At 49.2% G+C, this 15,000-nt stretch overlaps 1 protein-coding gene across 3 annotated transcripts in view; it reads left to right on the top strand.

Moving 5' to 3' along the window:
* Positions 1-15,000, top strand: part of colgalt2 (collagen beta(1-O)galactosyltransferase 2) — a 28,477-nt gene that overhangs the window by 11,293 nt on the left and 2,184 nt on the right. For all 3 annotated transcript variants that reach the window (XM_035415013.1, XM_035415012.1, XM_035415014.1), the window contains exons 2-11: positions 5,435-5,545; positions 6,073-6,190; positions 6,764-6,898; positions 7,213-7,417; positions 8,505-8,624; positions 9,374-9,447; positions 10,114-10,220; positions 11,342-11,474; positions 12,458-12,585; positions 14,366-14,572. In XM_035415013.1, coding sequence (XP_035270904.1) covers positions 5,472-5,545; positions 6,073-6,190; positions 6,764-6,898; positions 7,213-7,417; positions 8,505-8,624; positions 9,374-9,447; positions 10,114-10,220; positions 11,342-11,474; positions 12,458-12,585; positions 14,366-14,572 — 1,301 coding nt within the window. In that variant the 5' untranslated portion in view covers positions 5,435-5,471. The remainder of the gene's footprint in view (positions 1-5,434; positions 5,546-6,072; positions 6,191-6,763; positions 6,899-7,212; positions 7,418-8,504; positions 8,625-9,373; positions 9,448-10,113; positions 10,221-11,341; positions 11,475-12,457; positions 12,586-14,365; positions 14,573-15,000) is intronic.

Genomic DNA, 15,000 nt, shown 5'->3' with positions numbered 1-15,000 from the left:
TGTGTGTCAGGTGTTTCTACCCAGTGATAAAGGAAAAGCACAGGTTATGAACGACATGCTGTCTTTTTTTTTTACATGCAAACATACATTCTCTCTCTCTCTCACACGCACACAAACACACACACACAAACACGCGCACGCACACACGCACACATGCGCACGCACACACACAAACACGCACACACACATGCACACACACACACACAAACACACACTCACACTCACACACACAGACAGCACTGGTTAGTAAAACACAGGCTTAACTGCACACACTGTGTAAACCCCTGGGCCACTCAGATTGAATATCAGTGTGTAGTAGCCGGTCGGCATGCGGCTGTGTTTGTCTGAGGCGTATAATTCCGTATTACAATGCGTCTGCTCGATTGCTCTGGTCTGTGTGCGGCCCTGGGTGTGTTATAACAGTGTCTGGTGCTGGTGCTGTATTGTTGAGGGCATTCGGAATAGCGTGAAGTGAGTAATATTCCAGTCTGGAGTGGGATGGGGAGGGGGGGGCTACGGTGTGGGTTTGGGGGTGGGGTGGGTGGGGTGGGTGGGGGGGGGGGTGGGGAAGTGGTGACAACAGCATTGGGCAGAGAGTACTGGGTGCTGAAAAACAAGCTGCTCGTGGTATTACACTAAAGCATATTACACAACGGCTCTCTGTCTGTTTGTCTCTCAGTGTGTTTCTCTCTCTCTCTCTCTCTCTCTCTCTGTCACTTTGTCAGTTCAAATTGCTTTATTGGCTTGGCCAAAGCATAGGTTAAAAGAACTGAAGGAACCGGTGACAGATTATAATAAAAATATATACAGTCTGGATTAAAAATAAATACATTTTTATGAATTAAAATTGTCTACTAATACAACAATGCATAAAATGTATTGGATAAAGTGTCAGAGAAAACATAACAGAAATTACAATAAGTGTATGCATGCACTACAGGTTCTCTCACTCTATATACATGTGTAAATCTTGCCAAAATACACAGCAACACATTTCAGAATAAGAATTAGTTAGAAGCTCCCTACACCACGCTGTCCACCACTTTTATTCTCAGGTATTAGTGTTGCAAAAATTTGTTGTGACGAACTATGTGCATTACCTGTCTATCGAGCAAGGATAATACATTCATTTAACAATGGAATATTAATGCAACAATGAAACAGAAAAAATGAATAAATGAAAGAAGAAATGAAATCTATTACTGGGTTCTGAATTTATGTAATGCTTGCATCACTTGCTGGCTGTAGCAGCTAACCGCACTCTTGCCTGCGAACCTGTACTTTGCCAAAAAAAATACTTTTCCTTTGCTTCATATCTTCCACTTCACAAAGTGTAGCGCTTTTTAACACCTGGGTATTATTATTCCGCCATTTGCATTTCGTCCTACTCGGCCACGCGATGTAATCTTTTGCCGAGATGTAATTTGTTGCCCTGCTATGGAGCGTTAATGTTCTGCGGCTGCTTGGGGGTTGAGGGGATTAGTGCTTTTGGGTCCCAGAACAGGGGGGGACTGCGCTACGGGGATTAGTGCTTTTGGGTCCCAGAATTGGGGGGCTGCACTACGGGGGATTAGTGCTGTGAGGCCCAGAATTGGGGGGCTGCACTACGGGGGATTAGTGCTGTGAGGCCCAGAATTGGGGGGCTGCACTACGGGGGATTAGTGCTTTTGGGTCCCAGAACTGGGGACTGCACTACGGGGGATTAGTGCTTTTGGGTCCCAGAATTGGGGGACTGCACTACGGGGGATTAGTGCTTTTGGGTCCCAGAATTGGGGGGACTGCACTACGGGGGATTAGTGCTTTTGGGTCCCAGAATTGGGGGGACTGCACTACGGGGGATTAGTGCTGTGAGGCCCAGAATTGGGGGACTGCACTACGGGGGATTAGTGCTGTGAGGCCCAGAACTCTTTTCCGGGGCTCAGTGCCTCAGTTCTGGGGATTGTGCGAAGTGGAATGGGGGGCTGGGCACCGCTGCTTTTTATCACGGATCCTGAATTCCGTCGCTCTGTTTTGGGCGAGTTAATAATGCTCGGTTACATAACAGTGGCTATTAGTCTGGCCGCCATATTAATCCACACTTGTGTTCTCTGCCATTGTACTTCATTCTGGGTGACAGCATCTGCTGAATTAATGTCATCTAATGGGTTGTGTTTGGCAGATGTTTTTTTTAAAAATAGGATTTTTCTTGCAAGGGTTGTTTTAGTCGTTTGATTAGGCAAAACTGGGCTTGTACATCAGGGGTTGCGGGTTTGAGTTCCAGCGAGGGGACGGCTGTTGTACGTTTGAGCAAGGGACTTGACCTGAATTGCCACAGAAAATATCCAGCAATTAAAATCATCTGTATGTAAAAAATAAAAGGCAGCGTGAGTCACCCTGGATTAGCGTTGCCGGACTGGAAATTTACGAGTACTCAGTTTTAATTTTAGACTGACTTGCTGTAAACAGGAGTCCAGGAGGATGCTCGCAAACAGACGTGAACACAAACAGACGCCGCCTCTGTCCGAGTCCCTCTCCCTGTCCCGTCTGAGCGGGGCTGTTTTGAACTTTCCCCCACAGAACACAGTGCCGTCTTTGACGGGGGTGGTGTCCAGGTGAGCCAGGAATTTGGTCCCAGAATGAACAGGCAGCATGAATGGGCACTGACAGCTTGTAAGGTCGGCTCAGTTAATCCGTGTGTAATGTGTGTGCCAGTGTAGTCAGTGTACTTGCAGTATGAGTGTGAGTTAGTCTGTATATATGTGTGTATATGTGTATGTGTGTGTATGTGTATGTATGTGTGTATGTGTGTACATATGAATGCATGTATGTATGTATGTACAGTATACATGTACATGTGTATGTTGGTATGTATGTATGTCTGTACTTGTATATATGTATATGTATGTACATGTTTGTATGTATGTATGCGCATGTGTATGTACAGTATATATGTGTATACAGACGTGTATATATATTACACGTCTGTACATGTATGTATGTGTGTATGTATGTATGTACATGTATGTGTGTATGTGTATGTGTGTATGCATGTATGTATTGTTTGGAAATTATGCTACTCTGTGTCTGATCTGGGTTTTTTCAGTAGAAGTGCAGGGATACAGGCATGCAGAGACCTCTGCACTGCAGTGTGTGCAGGCCTCACTGGAAAAGCAGATTGAGCATGTGTGGCTACGTGTGACTGCAGTTGAGCCTCAGCGCAGCTGGGTGGTGAATTACTGACTCTCCGACTCGCAGTAGGCCTGTCAGCAGACCCTCGTTTCCCGTTGTCTTTCCTGCATACTTTACCTGTCTTTGTTCAACTACTGGTTCAGACACCGAAAAACACGAAGCAGATGGCCGATAAAGTAATACATACTGTGGAGCGCTTGTGTGCGTAACCCTGCAAATTTGTGTTGCTACATCCAACCGTCGTAAATGGCGAGAAAGGTGGTAGTAATTGTAGGGGCCCAAAGCCAGGGAAGGGTGGATGGGGGGGGTGGAAGGATCATGTTTAACTTCATTCTGTGTTGTGGGGGCCCAATGTGAGAGCTTTTCATGGGACCCAAAATCACTGGCGTCACTCTTGGCGACAGTGTATGCCTACCGTGAGCCGCAAATGTAACTACATTAATTAGCCAAATTACCGTTATCGCTTTTTTGCGGTGCTTCCCGTATCCGTGCGAGGCCATGACGGCGGCTCCAGCACGCGCAGTGTTTTTCGCGGAGAGAACACGTTGTGCCGACGGCAGGAGCCGTAACAGGTAGCGCAGTGTCTGCCCAGGACGGGTCCGCTTCGGCTGCTCCCGACTGTTTGTTTGTTGCTCTTTTTACGCGCGGTGATTTAAAAAAAAAAAAAAAACTTTTCCGCTTTGGAGCTTGCCTGAGCGTTTAGCCGGAGTTTAGTCACTGAGCGCACTGTGTGTCTGAGGCCAGGCTCTGTGTGTCCTGTGCCATGGCAACTCACAGCTGGCCGCGCGTGTCTATTTTGAGCGTATTCTGTTACCTGTTGTATCTTTGAGGTTGTAGGAGAGGTGTTAGTGTCAGGCTGACGTGTGATTTCTGTTTTATTTTTCATGATTTTCTGTGGACCGAGTTCTGCAGTCTTGTAGTCTTGCTGTGTAGACAGTTTTAGCTGGATGTTGTGTGCGTATGTGTCAGATAATTAACTACCCTTGAAAGACTTTAAATACTGTAGAACATTTGCTAAATACATGAATATTTGTTAAACGTATATTAAAAAATTTCTGAAACATTTATTTTAATGCCTGGCACATTTAAGTATTGAAACATTTATAAACACTAAACCAATGAGCATTTCATGTTTATAATACTCAATATTTACAAAAATACAACATTTACTGAGTATTGAAAATTGTGAAATAAAATATTTCAGCAAAATATCAGTTCAATATATTTGATTGCAAAATATTTTATTTAAAACCTTGTAAATATGAGAATGCTTATTGTTTTAATACAGGATGAAAATAATGAAATGTTTATGGGGAATATGCATTTAATGCTGCACCTGATAATATTTTCTTGATATTTTGCTAATCGTGGGTTTTGTCTAATTCTTCATCATACAGAAACAGAGATGGTTTTTATTTAGTTTATGATGGATGGTGTTGTAGTCTCCCTTTACACATGGAATAGTGAAACCAATGTGATGGATTACTGTGCACTATATATTTGCATTATGAAAAGCAGATGTGCTCTTCCTAAGGAATTTGAAACGCTTGCATTGGTTGGCATTTCTACAGCTGGATGTCTACCAAAGAAATTCAGGTTGCCTTGTTTAACAGTCAAGTATCTTGCTCAATATTGCAATGGCAGTACCACACATAGGAATCAAACCAGTAGCCTTTAAGCTAGATGTAAAGCTCCCTAACTCTTATACTGTGTTGATGTTAACTAGGTGTTAAGCCAATGCAGTGTGGTTCATGCATGCATTAGTGTGCGGTGTTGCATTCCCAGTTGCGTTAAGCTGATACAGTATGGTGCATGCATGCATTAATGTGCGGTGTTGCATTTCCGGGTGTGTTAAGCGGATGCAGTGCGGCACATGCGTGCGTTAATATGCTGTTGCATTCCCAGGTATGTTAAGCCAATGCAGTGTGATGCATGCATGCATTAAAGCACAGTGTTGCATTCCCAGGTGTGTTAAGCAAATGCAGTGTGATGCATGCATGCATTAAAGCACAGTGATGCATTCCCAGGTACGGTAAGCCAATGCAGTGTGATGCATGCATGCATTAAAGCACAGTGTTGTATTCCCAGGTACGTTAAGCCAATGCAGTGTGGTGCATGCATGCATTAAAGCAGTGTTGCATTCCCAGGTGTGTTAAGCCAATGCAGTGTGGTGCATGCACGAGTTAATGCGTTGTTGCATTCCCAGATGTGTTAAGCTGATACAGTGTGACGCATGCATGCATTAATGCGCGGTGTTGCGTTGCAGGGCTGCGACGGACCACAGCCTGGACAACAGCACGTCCATGCTGCGCGAGTGGCTGAAGCGGGTGCAGGGCCTGTATCACTACGTGGAGTGGAGGCCCCTGGAGGTGCCGCAGTGAGTCCTCGCCCCCGCACCTCCTCTGCTTCTCCTCATTACCCACAATGCACCTCACACGCCCTGGGATCACTTCCAATCCCTGGGACAATCTCCATGCAAATCTCATGAAGTGGGGAATTCATAATGGATTGGAATTACATGAATGTAATTGGAATTGAATTCGTAGAAGCACTACCCTTCTCCCCACATGCATGGATTATGAACTTTTAGCATTGTGGAAGAGGTGCATCATGGGGAATATTTGATTTCAAAATACAGTTGCCTTTCCCCTCCTCTTTTCTCTTCTTCCACTTCTTGCTTTCCTTCATCACGTAATGCTGTCCGTCATCCACGTTAGGGCCATGTCTTCCTGGTCCTCTCCTGATTTTTACTGTGTTTCTATCAGTTGGCTTTTTGTTACCCCTGCCCTGCATCCTTCTAATTTGCTTTACAGTGTTGCTTGTTTTAAAGTAGTTTAAAATGTTAAATAATTTGTTAAAAGCAATGAGAGGCAGATTGACCGTCGCTTCTCTCCTCCTCCGCAGCTCCTACACGGACGAGTGGGGACCGAAGCACTGGTCCAGCTCGCGCTTCAGCCACGTGATGAAGCTGCGGCAGGCCGCGCTGCGGGCCGCCCGGGAGCGCTGGGCCGATTACGTACTGGTGAGGTCACTGGCACCCGGCCGAGATCCTAGAACTGTGGGATTACACAGGGGAGCGGAGGTTCTAGAACTGTGGGATTACACAGGGAGCGGAGGTTCTAGAACTGTGGGATTACACAGGGGGCGGAGGTTCTAGAACTGTGGGATTACACAGGGCCTGAGATTCTAGAACTGTGGGATTACACAGGGGGCGGAGGTTCTAGAATTGTGGGATTACACGGGGGGCGGAGGTTCTAGAACTGTGGGATTACACAGGGGGCGGAGGTTCTAGAACTGTGGGATTACACAGGGGGCGGAGGTTCTAGAACTGTGGGATTACACAGGGCGGAGATTCTGGAACTCTGGAATTACACAGGGTTGGAGATCCAGAACTGTGGGATTAGACAGCGCTGAGATTCCAGAAGACTGGAATTACATATTAAAATTGCACTGTAATTGTGGTGATACATTTCTATACTGTATAAACTTTACAGACTGGTGTATGTTAGTTGGGGAGGGGGGGGATCAGGGGTTTTGACATCGATGCTCCCAAATATTAGAGAGACCTTGTGATTTCTCCCCCCGCCCCCCCCAGTTTTCAGACAGTGATAACCTCCTGACCAACCCGCGGGTTCTGACGCTGATGATGGCGGAGAACAGGAGCCTGGTGGCTCCTATGCTGGAGTCCCGGTCGCTCTACTCCAACTTCTGGTGCGGCATCACCCCGCAGGTAGGCCCCCTCCGCCATCCTGCTGTCCTAATGCTTCACCCATCTCTCTCATTCTCTCTCTCTCTGTCCCTCTGTCACTCTCTCTCACTCTCCCATTGTCCCTCTGTCTCTCTCTCTTTTATGAGCCTGTACAATTTTAAAACTGAGGAGAGAAAGAGACTCTCACCAACCTCTGACCTGGGTGACGGACGGCAGCCATTTTGAACCCAAACGGTCACCATACATCTAACTGCAATGTGTGAAGTCTTAACAGAACATTAGCACATTCTTGCCTTCTTCCTCCCACAATCCCCCTCTCCCCCTCTCCCCCTCAGGGGTATTACAAGCGCACGCCGGACTACCAGCCCATCCGGGAGTGGAAGCGGCTGGGCTGTTTCGCGGTTCCCATGGTGCACTCCACCTTCCTGCTGGACCTGCGCCGCACGGCCACCCAGGACCTGGCCTTCCACCCGCCCCACCCCGACTACAGCTGGGCCTTCGATGACATCATGGCCTTCGCCTTCTCCGCGCGGCAGGCGGGTGAGGAGAAAGGCGAACGGTCGCTACGGCGACGCGTGCGTCAATCAAACCCCCCCCCCCAGGGGCACTAGCGGAACATTGTTCTGTGGGGGTACAATGAAACTGCAGGGGGAGAGAAGAACATGCCAGGCACACGCCTCTGTATCTGACCAATGGGAAGGCACTTGTCTCTGACCAGTGGGAAGGATCTTGTATCTGACCAATGGGGAGGCTCTTGTATCTTACCAATGGGAAGGCTCTTGTCTCTGACCAATGGGAATGGGTTTGTCTCAGACCACTGGGAAGGATCTTGTATCTGACCAATGGGAAGGCTCGTGTCTCTGATAAATGGGAGGGCCTTTGTCTCTGACCAATGGGAAGGCTTGAAAACTGTATTTCTTGGATCCTCCTTATATAGGAGTGGCTCAAATGAGATGGGTAATGGACCAGTCGGGTGGTGGTTGGTGTAATAGGCACCACATGTCCAGTTGAGAGCCTGTGAAATGTTTTTGATGTGTTTAATGACTGCAGCATGGAGGGGAATTTACAGGGCAGACCTACAGACTGCAGGGAAGAAAGACAACCAGACACACGCACGCGTGTGTGCACACGCAAAACCACACACGCTCTCATGTGCAGACACACAGTAACATTATTTATTAGGATATAGAGCACAAGCTTAGTGCAGTTAGCGTGTTTTTTGTGTGTGTGTGCATGTGTATATGTGTATGTACACGTATGTGTGTATATGCACATGCACGCACACATGCTTGCGTGCGTGTGTGTATGTGCGTACGTGTGTGTGTTTCTCTGCACACATGTGCAGCAAATGTGTGCATTTACGTGTTCACATGTGTCTATGCATGTGGGGTGTGTGTGCATGTGTGTGCGCGTGTTCTGCGTGCTTGCGTGCTTGTGTGGGGTGTGTGTGCATGTGTGTGCGTGTGTTCTGCGCGCTTGTGTGGGTTGTGGGGTGTGTGTGCATGTGTGTGCGTGTGTGTGTGTGTGTGTCTGTGCATGTGTGTGTGTGTGTTCTGCGTGCTTGTGTGGGGTGTGGGGTGTGTGTGTGTATTCCCGTCTTGACGGAGCGTTCATTATGCATTTCCAGATGTGCAGATGTACATCTGTAACAGAGAGCATTATGGGTTCCTGCCGGTTCCGCTGAAGCCGCAGCAGAACCTGGAGGATGAGGAGGAGAGCTTCTCCCACACCATCGCCGAGGCCCTGAGTGAGCGTCCCAGACCCTGCGTAACGCACAGCACAGCCTGCGTAACGCACTGAACAGACCCTGCGTAATGCACAGCACAGAACCTGTGTAACACACAGCACAGAGCCTGTGTAACACACAGCACAGCCTGCGTAACGCACTGAACAGACCCTGCGTAATGCACAGCACAGAGCCTGCGTAACACACTGAACAGACCCTGTGTAACATACAGCACAGAGCCTACATAATGCACTGAACAGACCCTGCGTAACACACAGCACAGAGCCTGCGTAACACACAGCACAGAGCCTGCGTAACACACAGCACAGCCTGCGTAACGCACAGCACAGAACCTGTGTAACACACAGCACAGAACCTGCGTAATGCACAGCACAGACCCTGTGTAATGTTTAGCACACCCCCTGCGTAATGCACAGCACAGACCCTGCCTAACTGTGTAATGCTCAGCACAGACCTTGCATAACATACAGCACAGACCCTGCATAACATACAGCACAGTCCCTGCATAACTGTGTAATACACAGCACAGACCCTGCGTAGCACCTGTGTAATGCACAGCACAGACCCCGTGTAATGCTCAGCATCCAATCCAATGTTCCTATTGCGATTGTATCATCTGATACAGTATCGATGCATTAGTATTCCCAGTGAGATTCTTCTGGTTAAATGCATTTTTAAATGATACTTGTACCCTGAGTGTTCCCCACTGCATTCATGCTGAGATAATCACGACCCTCGACCCTCTCCAGTTGACCACAGCATAGAGCCCTCGCAGTACCTGTACACCCCACCCAAACCCCAGGACAAAATGGGCTTTGATGAGGTGAGCCTGCATGCCCTCCATTTTATCCCTGTAATTATCACTAAATGGCCATGGGTGATGTTTCTGGCTTGGATGTGACATTCGTCCTCCTCTCCCTCCTTCTCTCCTTCTTCATCTATCCCTCCATTCTATTCTCCCTTGTCTTGTTCTTTTAACTTCTTTCTCTCTCCCCATCCTTTCTTTGCTCTTCCCCCTCCTCTTCTCTCTCTCTTCTTTTTCATCACTTTGCTCTTCTTCTCTTCCCTCTTCCTCCTCTCCACTTCTGTCCTATTTTCTTCATTTCTCCCCATCTCTCTATCATCCCTGGCATTCTCTCTCTTTCTGTCCTCACCTCCATGTGACCTCTTTTGTTCTTTCTTTCTTTCTCTTTTGCAACTTTCTCCTCTTCTTCTGAACCTTTTTCTCTCTCTGCCTCTCTCCACTCTCTCCTCTCCCTTCTGCTCTCCCTCCCTCTCTCCCTCTCCTCCCCTCTCCCCATCTCCCTCTCCCCTCCCTCTCCTCTCTTTCCTCTCTCCCCCCTCTCCCCTCCCTCTCTCTCTCTCCCTCCCTCCCTCCCTCTCTCCCTCCCTCTCCTCTCTTTCCTCTCTCCCCCCTCTCCCCTCCCTCTCTCTCTCTCTCCCTCTCTCTCTCCCTCTCTCCCTCCCCCTCCCTCACTCTCTCCCTCAGATCTTCCTGATTAATCTGAAGCGGCGTCTGGACCGCAGGAGCAGGATGCTGAGCACGCTGGGCATGCTGGGTATCCAGGCCACGCTGACGGATGCGGTGGACGGCAAGTACGGCACAGACAGGCGCCTCTACCCAGCATGCACTGCTCGCGGGAGCGCTCGCGGTGCACCGTCAGCATGCTTGACGATCAGCAGGGGTGTCCAGTCTTATCCGAAAAGGGCCGGCGTGGGTACAGCTTCCTGTTCCAAACCGGGCCCTAAAACAGAAGGTTTACGTCAGTGGTAATTAATTTTGTTCCTGGAGGTCTACCATCCTGTAGATTTACACTCCAGCCCTAACAAAGCCACCTCATTCAACAGCTAGACATCTCGTTGCGCTGCTAGTTAGGTGTGAATGAAAACCTGCAGGATCTCCAGGAACAGCACTGGTTATTGCTGGTTTCCATGGTAATTGGGTGTATTTTATACGCTTCTGTTTTTTCACAGCTTCTGGCTTTTAAAAGAATGTTTTTATTGAAGAACAGTTTGTAACCAATAAAGGCGAATAAACGTTTAGGTTGTTGTGTTTTTCACGCACTTGTAGTTTTCTCCGTGGTTTTTGACTTTTAAAATAAATGTTTTTACTTGGAAAACTTCTGTACCCAATAAAAGACAAAAAAAGATTTAGCCTGAAGGTGTCCAATCTTATTTGAAAAGGGCCAGTGTGGGTGTAGGTTTCTGTTCTAAGCCCAGTGCTAACACACCTGATTCTATTTATCAAGATCTTGATTGAAGACCCTGATTAGTTAATTAGTTGAATCAGGTGTCGTACCACTAGGCTAAAGCAAAAACGTGTACCCCCACCAGCCCTTTTTGAATATGTGTGTGTGTCTGTGTGTCTGTGTGTCTGCGTGTCTGCGTGCATGTGTGTGTGTGTGTGTGTGTGTGTGTGTGTGTGTGTGCGCTCAAGTGTATTTACACAGAAAGTTAGGGTCCATTTTAAGTAGTGTTGTCTTCTTTTTGAGAGCATCAGGCAGGCTAAAGACACCACACGGTGTCCAACATTAGCAGTCTCCATTCTCACTTTCTTTATTGGCGTTTTCCTCCCTCTCTCTTCCTCTCTCTCTTCCTCGCTCCCTCCCTCCCTCCCTCCCTCGCTCGCTCGCTCTCTCTCTCCCTCCCTCCCTCGCTCTCCCTCTCTCTCCCTCCCTCCCTCTCTCTCTCTCTCTCTCTCTCCCTCCCTCTCTCAGAGCTCTGAACACGTCTCAGCTGCAGGCGCTGGGTATAGAGATGTTGCCGGGATACAAAGACCCGTATTCCGGCCGAGTTCTGACCCGCGGGGAGATCGGCTGCTTCCTGAGCCACCACTACACCTGGACACAGGTACGCCTGAACACTCAGCCACCACTACACCTGGACACAGGTACGCCTGAACACTCAGCCACCACTACACCTGGACACAGGTACGCCTGAACACTCAGCCACCACTACACCTGGACACAGGTACGCCTGAACACTCAGCCACCACTACACCTGGACACAGGTACGCCTGAACACTCAGCCACCACTACACCTGGACACAGGTACGCCTGAACACTCAGCCACCACTACACCTGGACACAGGTACGCCTGAACACTCAGCCACCACTACACCTGGACACAGGTACGCCTGAACACTCAGCCACCACTACACCTGGACACAGGTGCGCCTGAACACTCAGCCACCACTACACCTGGACACAGGTACGCCTGAACACTCAGCCACCACTACACCTGGACACAGGTACGCCTGAACACTCAGCCACTACTACACCTGGACACCGGTATGCCTGAACACTCAGCCACCACTACACCTGTACACAGGTACGCCTGAACACTCAGCCACCACTACACCTGGACACAGGTACGCCTGAACACTCAGCCACCACTACACCTGGACACAGGTACACCTGAACACTCCTTCAGTACAGTTACACCTGGACACAGGTACGCCTGAACACTCAGCCACCACTACACCTGGACACAGGTACGCCTGAACACTCAGCCACCACTACACCTGGACACAGGTACGCCTGAACACTCAGCCACCACTACACCTGGACACAGGTACGCCTGAACACTCAGCCACCACTACACCTGGACACAGGTAATCCTCAACACTTAGCCACCACTACATCTGGACACAGGTACGCCTGAACGCTCAGCCACCACTACACCTGGACACAGGTACACCTGAACGCTCAGCCACCACTACACCTGGACACAGGTACACCTGAACACCTGAATTGTGAGTTTAGTGTCCGCAGCAGTGGTTCTGTCTGTAGAAAAGTGCGGGTTCTGACGGACGTTTGTGCGACCGACCCCAGGTTGTGGAGCGGGGGCTGGAGAAGGTTCTGGTTCTGGAGGACGACGTGCGCTTCGAGCCCAGGTTCAAGAAGCGGCTGATGACCATCGTGGAGAACGCCCAGCTGGCCAACCTGGACTGGGATCTCATGTGAGGCTGCCCCCTACTGGCACAAACCGTCATTACCGTTAGCAGGCTGCTATAGCTGTCCCTCTCCCTCTCTCTCTCTTCCCTCCTCTCATTCTCCCCTATCTCCCTTCCCTCCTCTTTCCCTCTCTCCTCTCTGTTTCTCTCTCCTCTCTCTCCCCCCTCTCTATCGCTCTCTCTCTCTCCTCTCCAAGTGCTTTCAGCCATGCTAGTGGTAACCAACCCTGTTCCTGGAGATCTACTGTCCTGTAGGTTTTCACTCCAACCCTAACAAAGCCACACCTCATTCAACAGCTAGAGATCTACTGTCCTATAGGTTTTCACTCCAACCCTAACAAAGCCACACCTCATTCGACTGCTAGAGATCTTCTTGCGCTTCCAATTAGCAGAGTTAGGTGTGCCAAATTAGGGTTGAAGTGAAAACCCACAGGATGGCAGATCTCCAGGAACAGGGCTGGTTGCCACTGAGTCTCCACAGACTTTTCTTCGGAATCTTTGGAGATTATCCATGTTTTCCCAGTGGCACGGTGTGGCTTGTCGAATAGTACGTGTTTCCTGTAAAGCAGCATGCAAATTAAATAGAATTGAATAGAACTGAATGTGTGTTTGTGAGACCTGGGTCGAAAACCTCCTTTGAAATACGAGAACTGTTCAGATGCCGGGACAATCTGAAAGCCCTCCTGCAGATGAGGCCATTTTGAACGAAACATGCTGCTAAGCGGAGTGTACAATCCCGTATGAAAGAGGGATTGTGTTCTGAATGTTGGCAAGAACAAACGGCTTCCTTTAAAGTTGTCAGTAATCTGCAGGAGATTTTTCCCCGGCATCCGTACGGTTAAAGCTGAGATCTCCGTCTCCAGTCCTTCTGGGCCTCAGCATAACTTGGTTTTTGGTGTGTTTAGGAAGTGACTTTAGTGTAAGTCCGTCATTTTAAGTGCTCGATTGAAGTAATTTATTGCCTAAAAGAGACCACACACTCTGTTTACAATGCCTGAAATGAAGCATCGCGTCAGTTCGGCCAGGCCATGGGAGCCGAGCTCAGCTCCGGCTCCGGCTGAATCAGCTGGTGGCTCGGCTGGGTGGTGATGTCCTCCCGTCGCAGTCCATTCACATAACAGGGCGGTCTATTTAAACGGCCTCCCTCTACTCGTTCCTCTGCGTCCTCCTGCGTGCATGCTTCCTGCTCGCTGCCAGTCTAAAACCCCCCCTCCTCCACCCCAGCTCCATCCCTCATGTGTCTAAGCTTTTAAACGTTCTTTAAAATTCTAATGCTGATGTCACAATCACGGCTGGTAATTTAAAAAGTAACGGAGTTCTAGAACATTTAGAATTTTGAAGGAAAAAAAAACATTCCAAAAAAGATGGTCTTCAAAGGGTTGATAAGACTGTTCTCGTTGCTGCTGGATCTGGTCTATCATTGTGTGAGGTTTTGCTGCTGCCCTCCCTGCCTTATCCATCCAGGCCTGCGTGGATGTGTGGGAGGGCTTCCGGAACAGAGTCATACTGTCAAACTATACTGCCTCTTATGATCGAAAGTAAAGATTCTGGCTTTGACGCCAGTGGTCCTGAGTGAACTGGCTTCTGAACTGAAACTGGAAAAAAAAAAACTGCAATGCTGTGGCCCTCCAGGACTGGAGTGTGAGATCCCTGAGTTTACATACTTGAAATGAATATTTGGCCCAGGTCTAACACAGGTATGGTCAGAGTTGTGGATGCAGGCTGTCGCAGGCGCATAAGCAAACGCTCCCCTTCTCCTCCGCCCCCCCCTCCACCCGTCTCCCAGATACGTGGGGCGGAAGCGCATGCAGGTGCACCAGCCAGAGCGCTCGGTGGAGGGCGTGAACAACCTGGTGGAGGCGGACTACTCCTATTGGACGCTGGGCTACGCGCTGTCGCTGCAGGGGGCCAGGAAGCTGCTGCAGGCCCGCCCCTTCGGCAGGATGCTGCCCGTCGACGAGTTCCTGCCGGTCATGTTCAACAAGCACCCCAAGTGAGTGAGCGCGCAGACAGACAGACGCACAGACAGGCAGGCAGGCAGACAGGCACACAGACAGGCAGACAGACAGGCAGACACAGACAAGCAGACAGGCAAACCGACAGACACACAGCCAGCCAGACAGATGGGCAGGCAGGCACACATACAACAGACAGACAGACAGACAAACAGGCAGACAGACAGACAGACAGACAGACACAGACAAGCAGACAGACAGGCAGACACAGACAGACAGACAGGCTGACAGACAGACACAGACAGAGTGACAGACAGGCAGACACAGACAAGCAGACCGGCAAACACAGACAGACAGGCAGATGAGGAGAAAGGTAGACAGACAGACCAGAACATGTAATATTTAATGGTGTGAAAACAGTTTGGAAAAGGCTGCAGGTACAGCTCTGCATAAGGAAGACTTTTCC

Source organism: Anguilla anguilla, chromosome 4 (assembly GCF_013347855.1).
Source record: "Anguilla anguilla isolate fAngAng1 chromosome 4, fAngAng1.pri, whole genome shotgun sequence".
In the NCBI taxonomy this organism is placed as follows: Eukaryota; Metazoa; Chordata; class Actinopteri; order Anguilliformes; family Anguillidae; genus Anguilla; species Anguilla anguilla.
The sequence above is the reverse complement of the archived record's forward strand: the minus strand, read 5'-3'. Positions and strand labels throughout refer to the sequence as shown.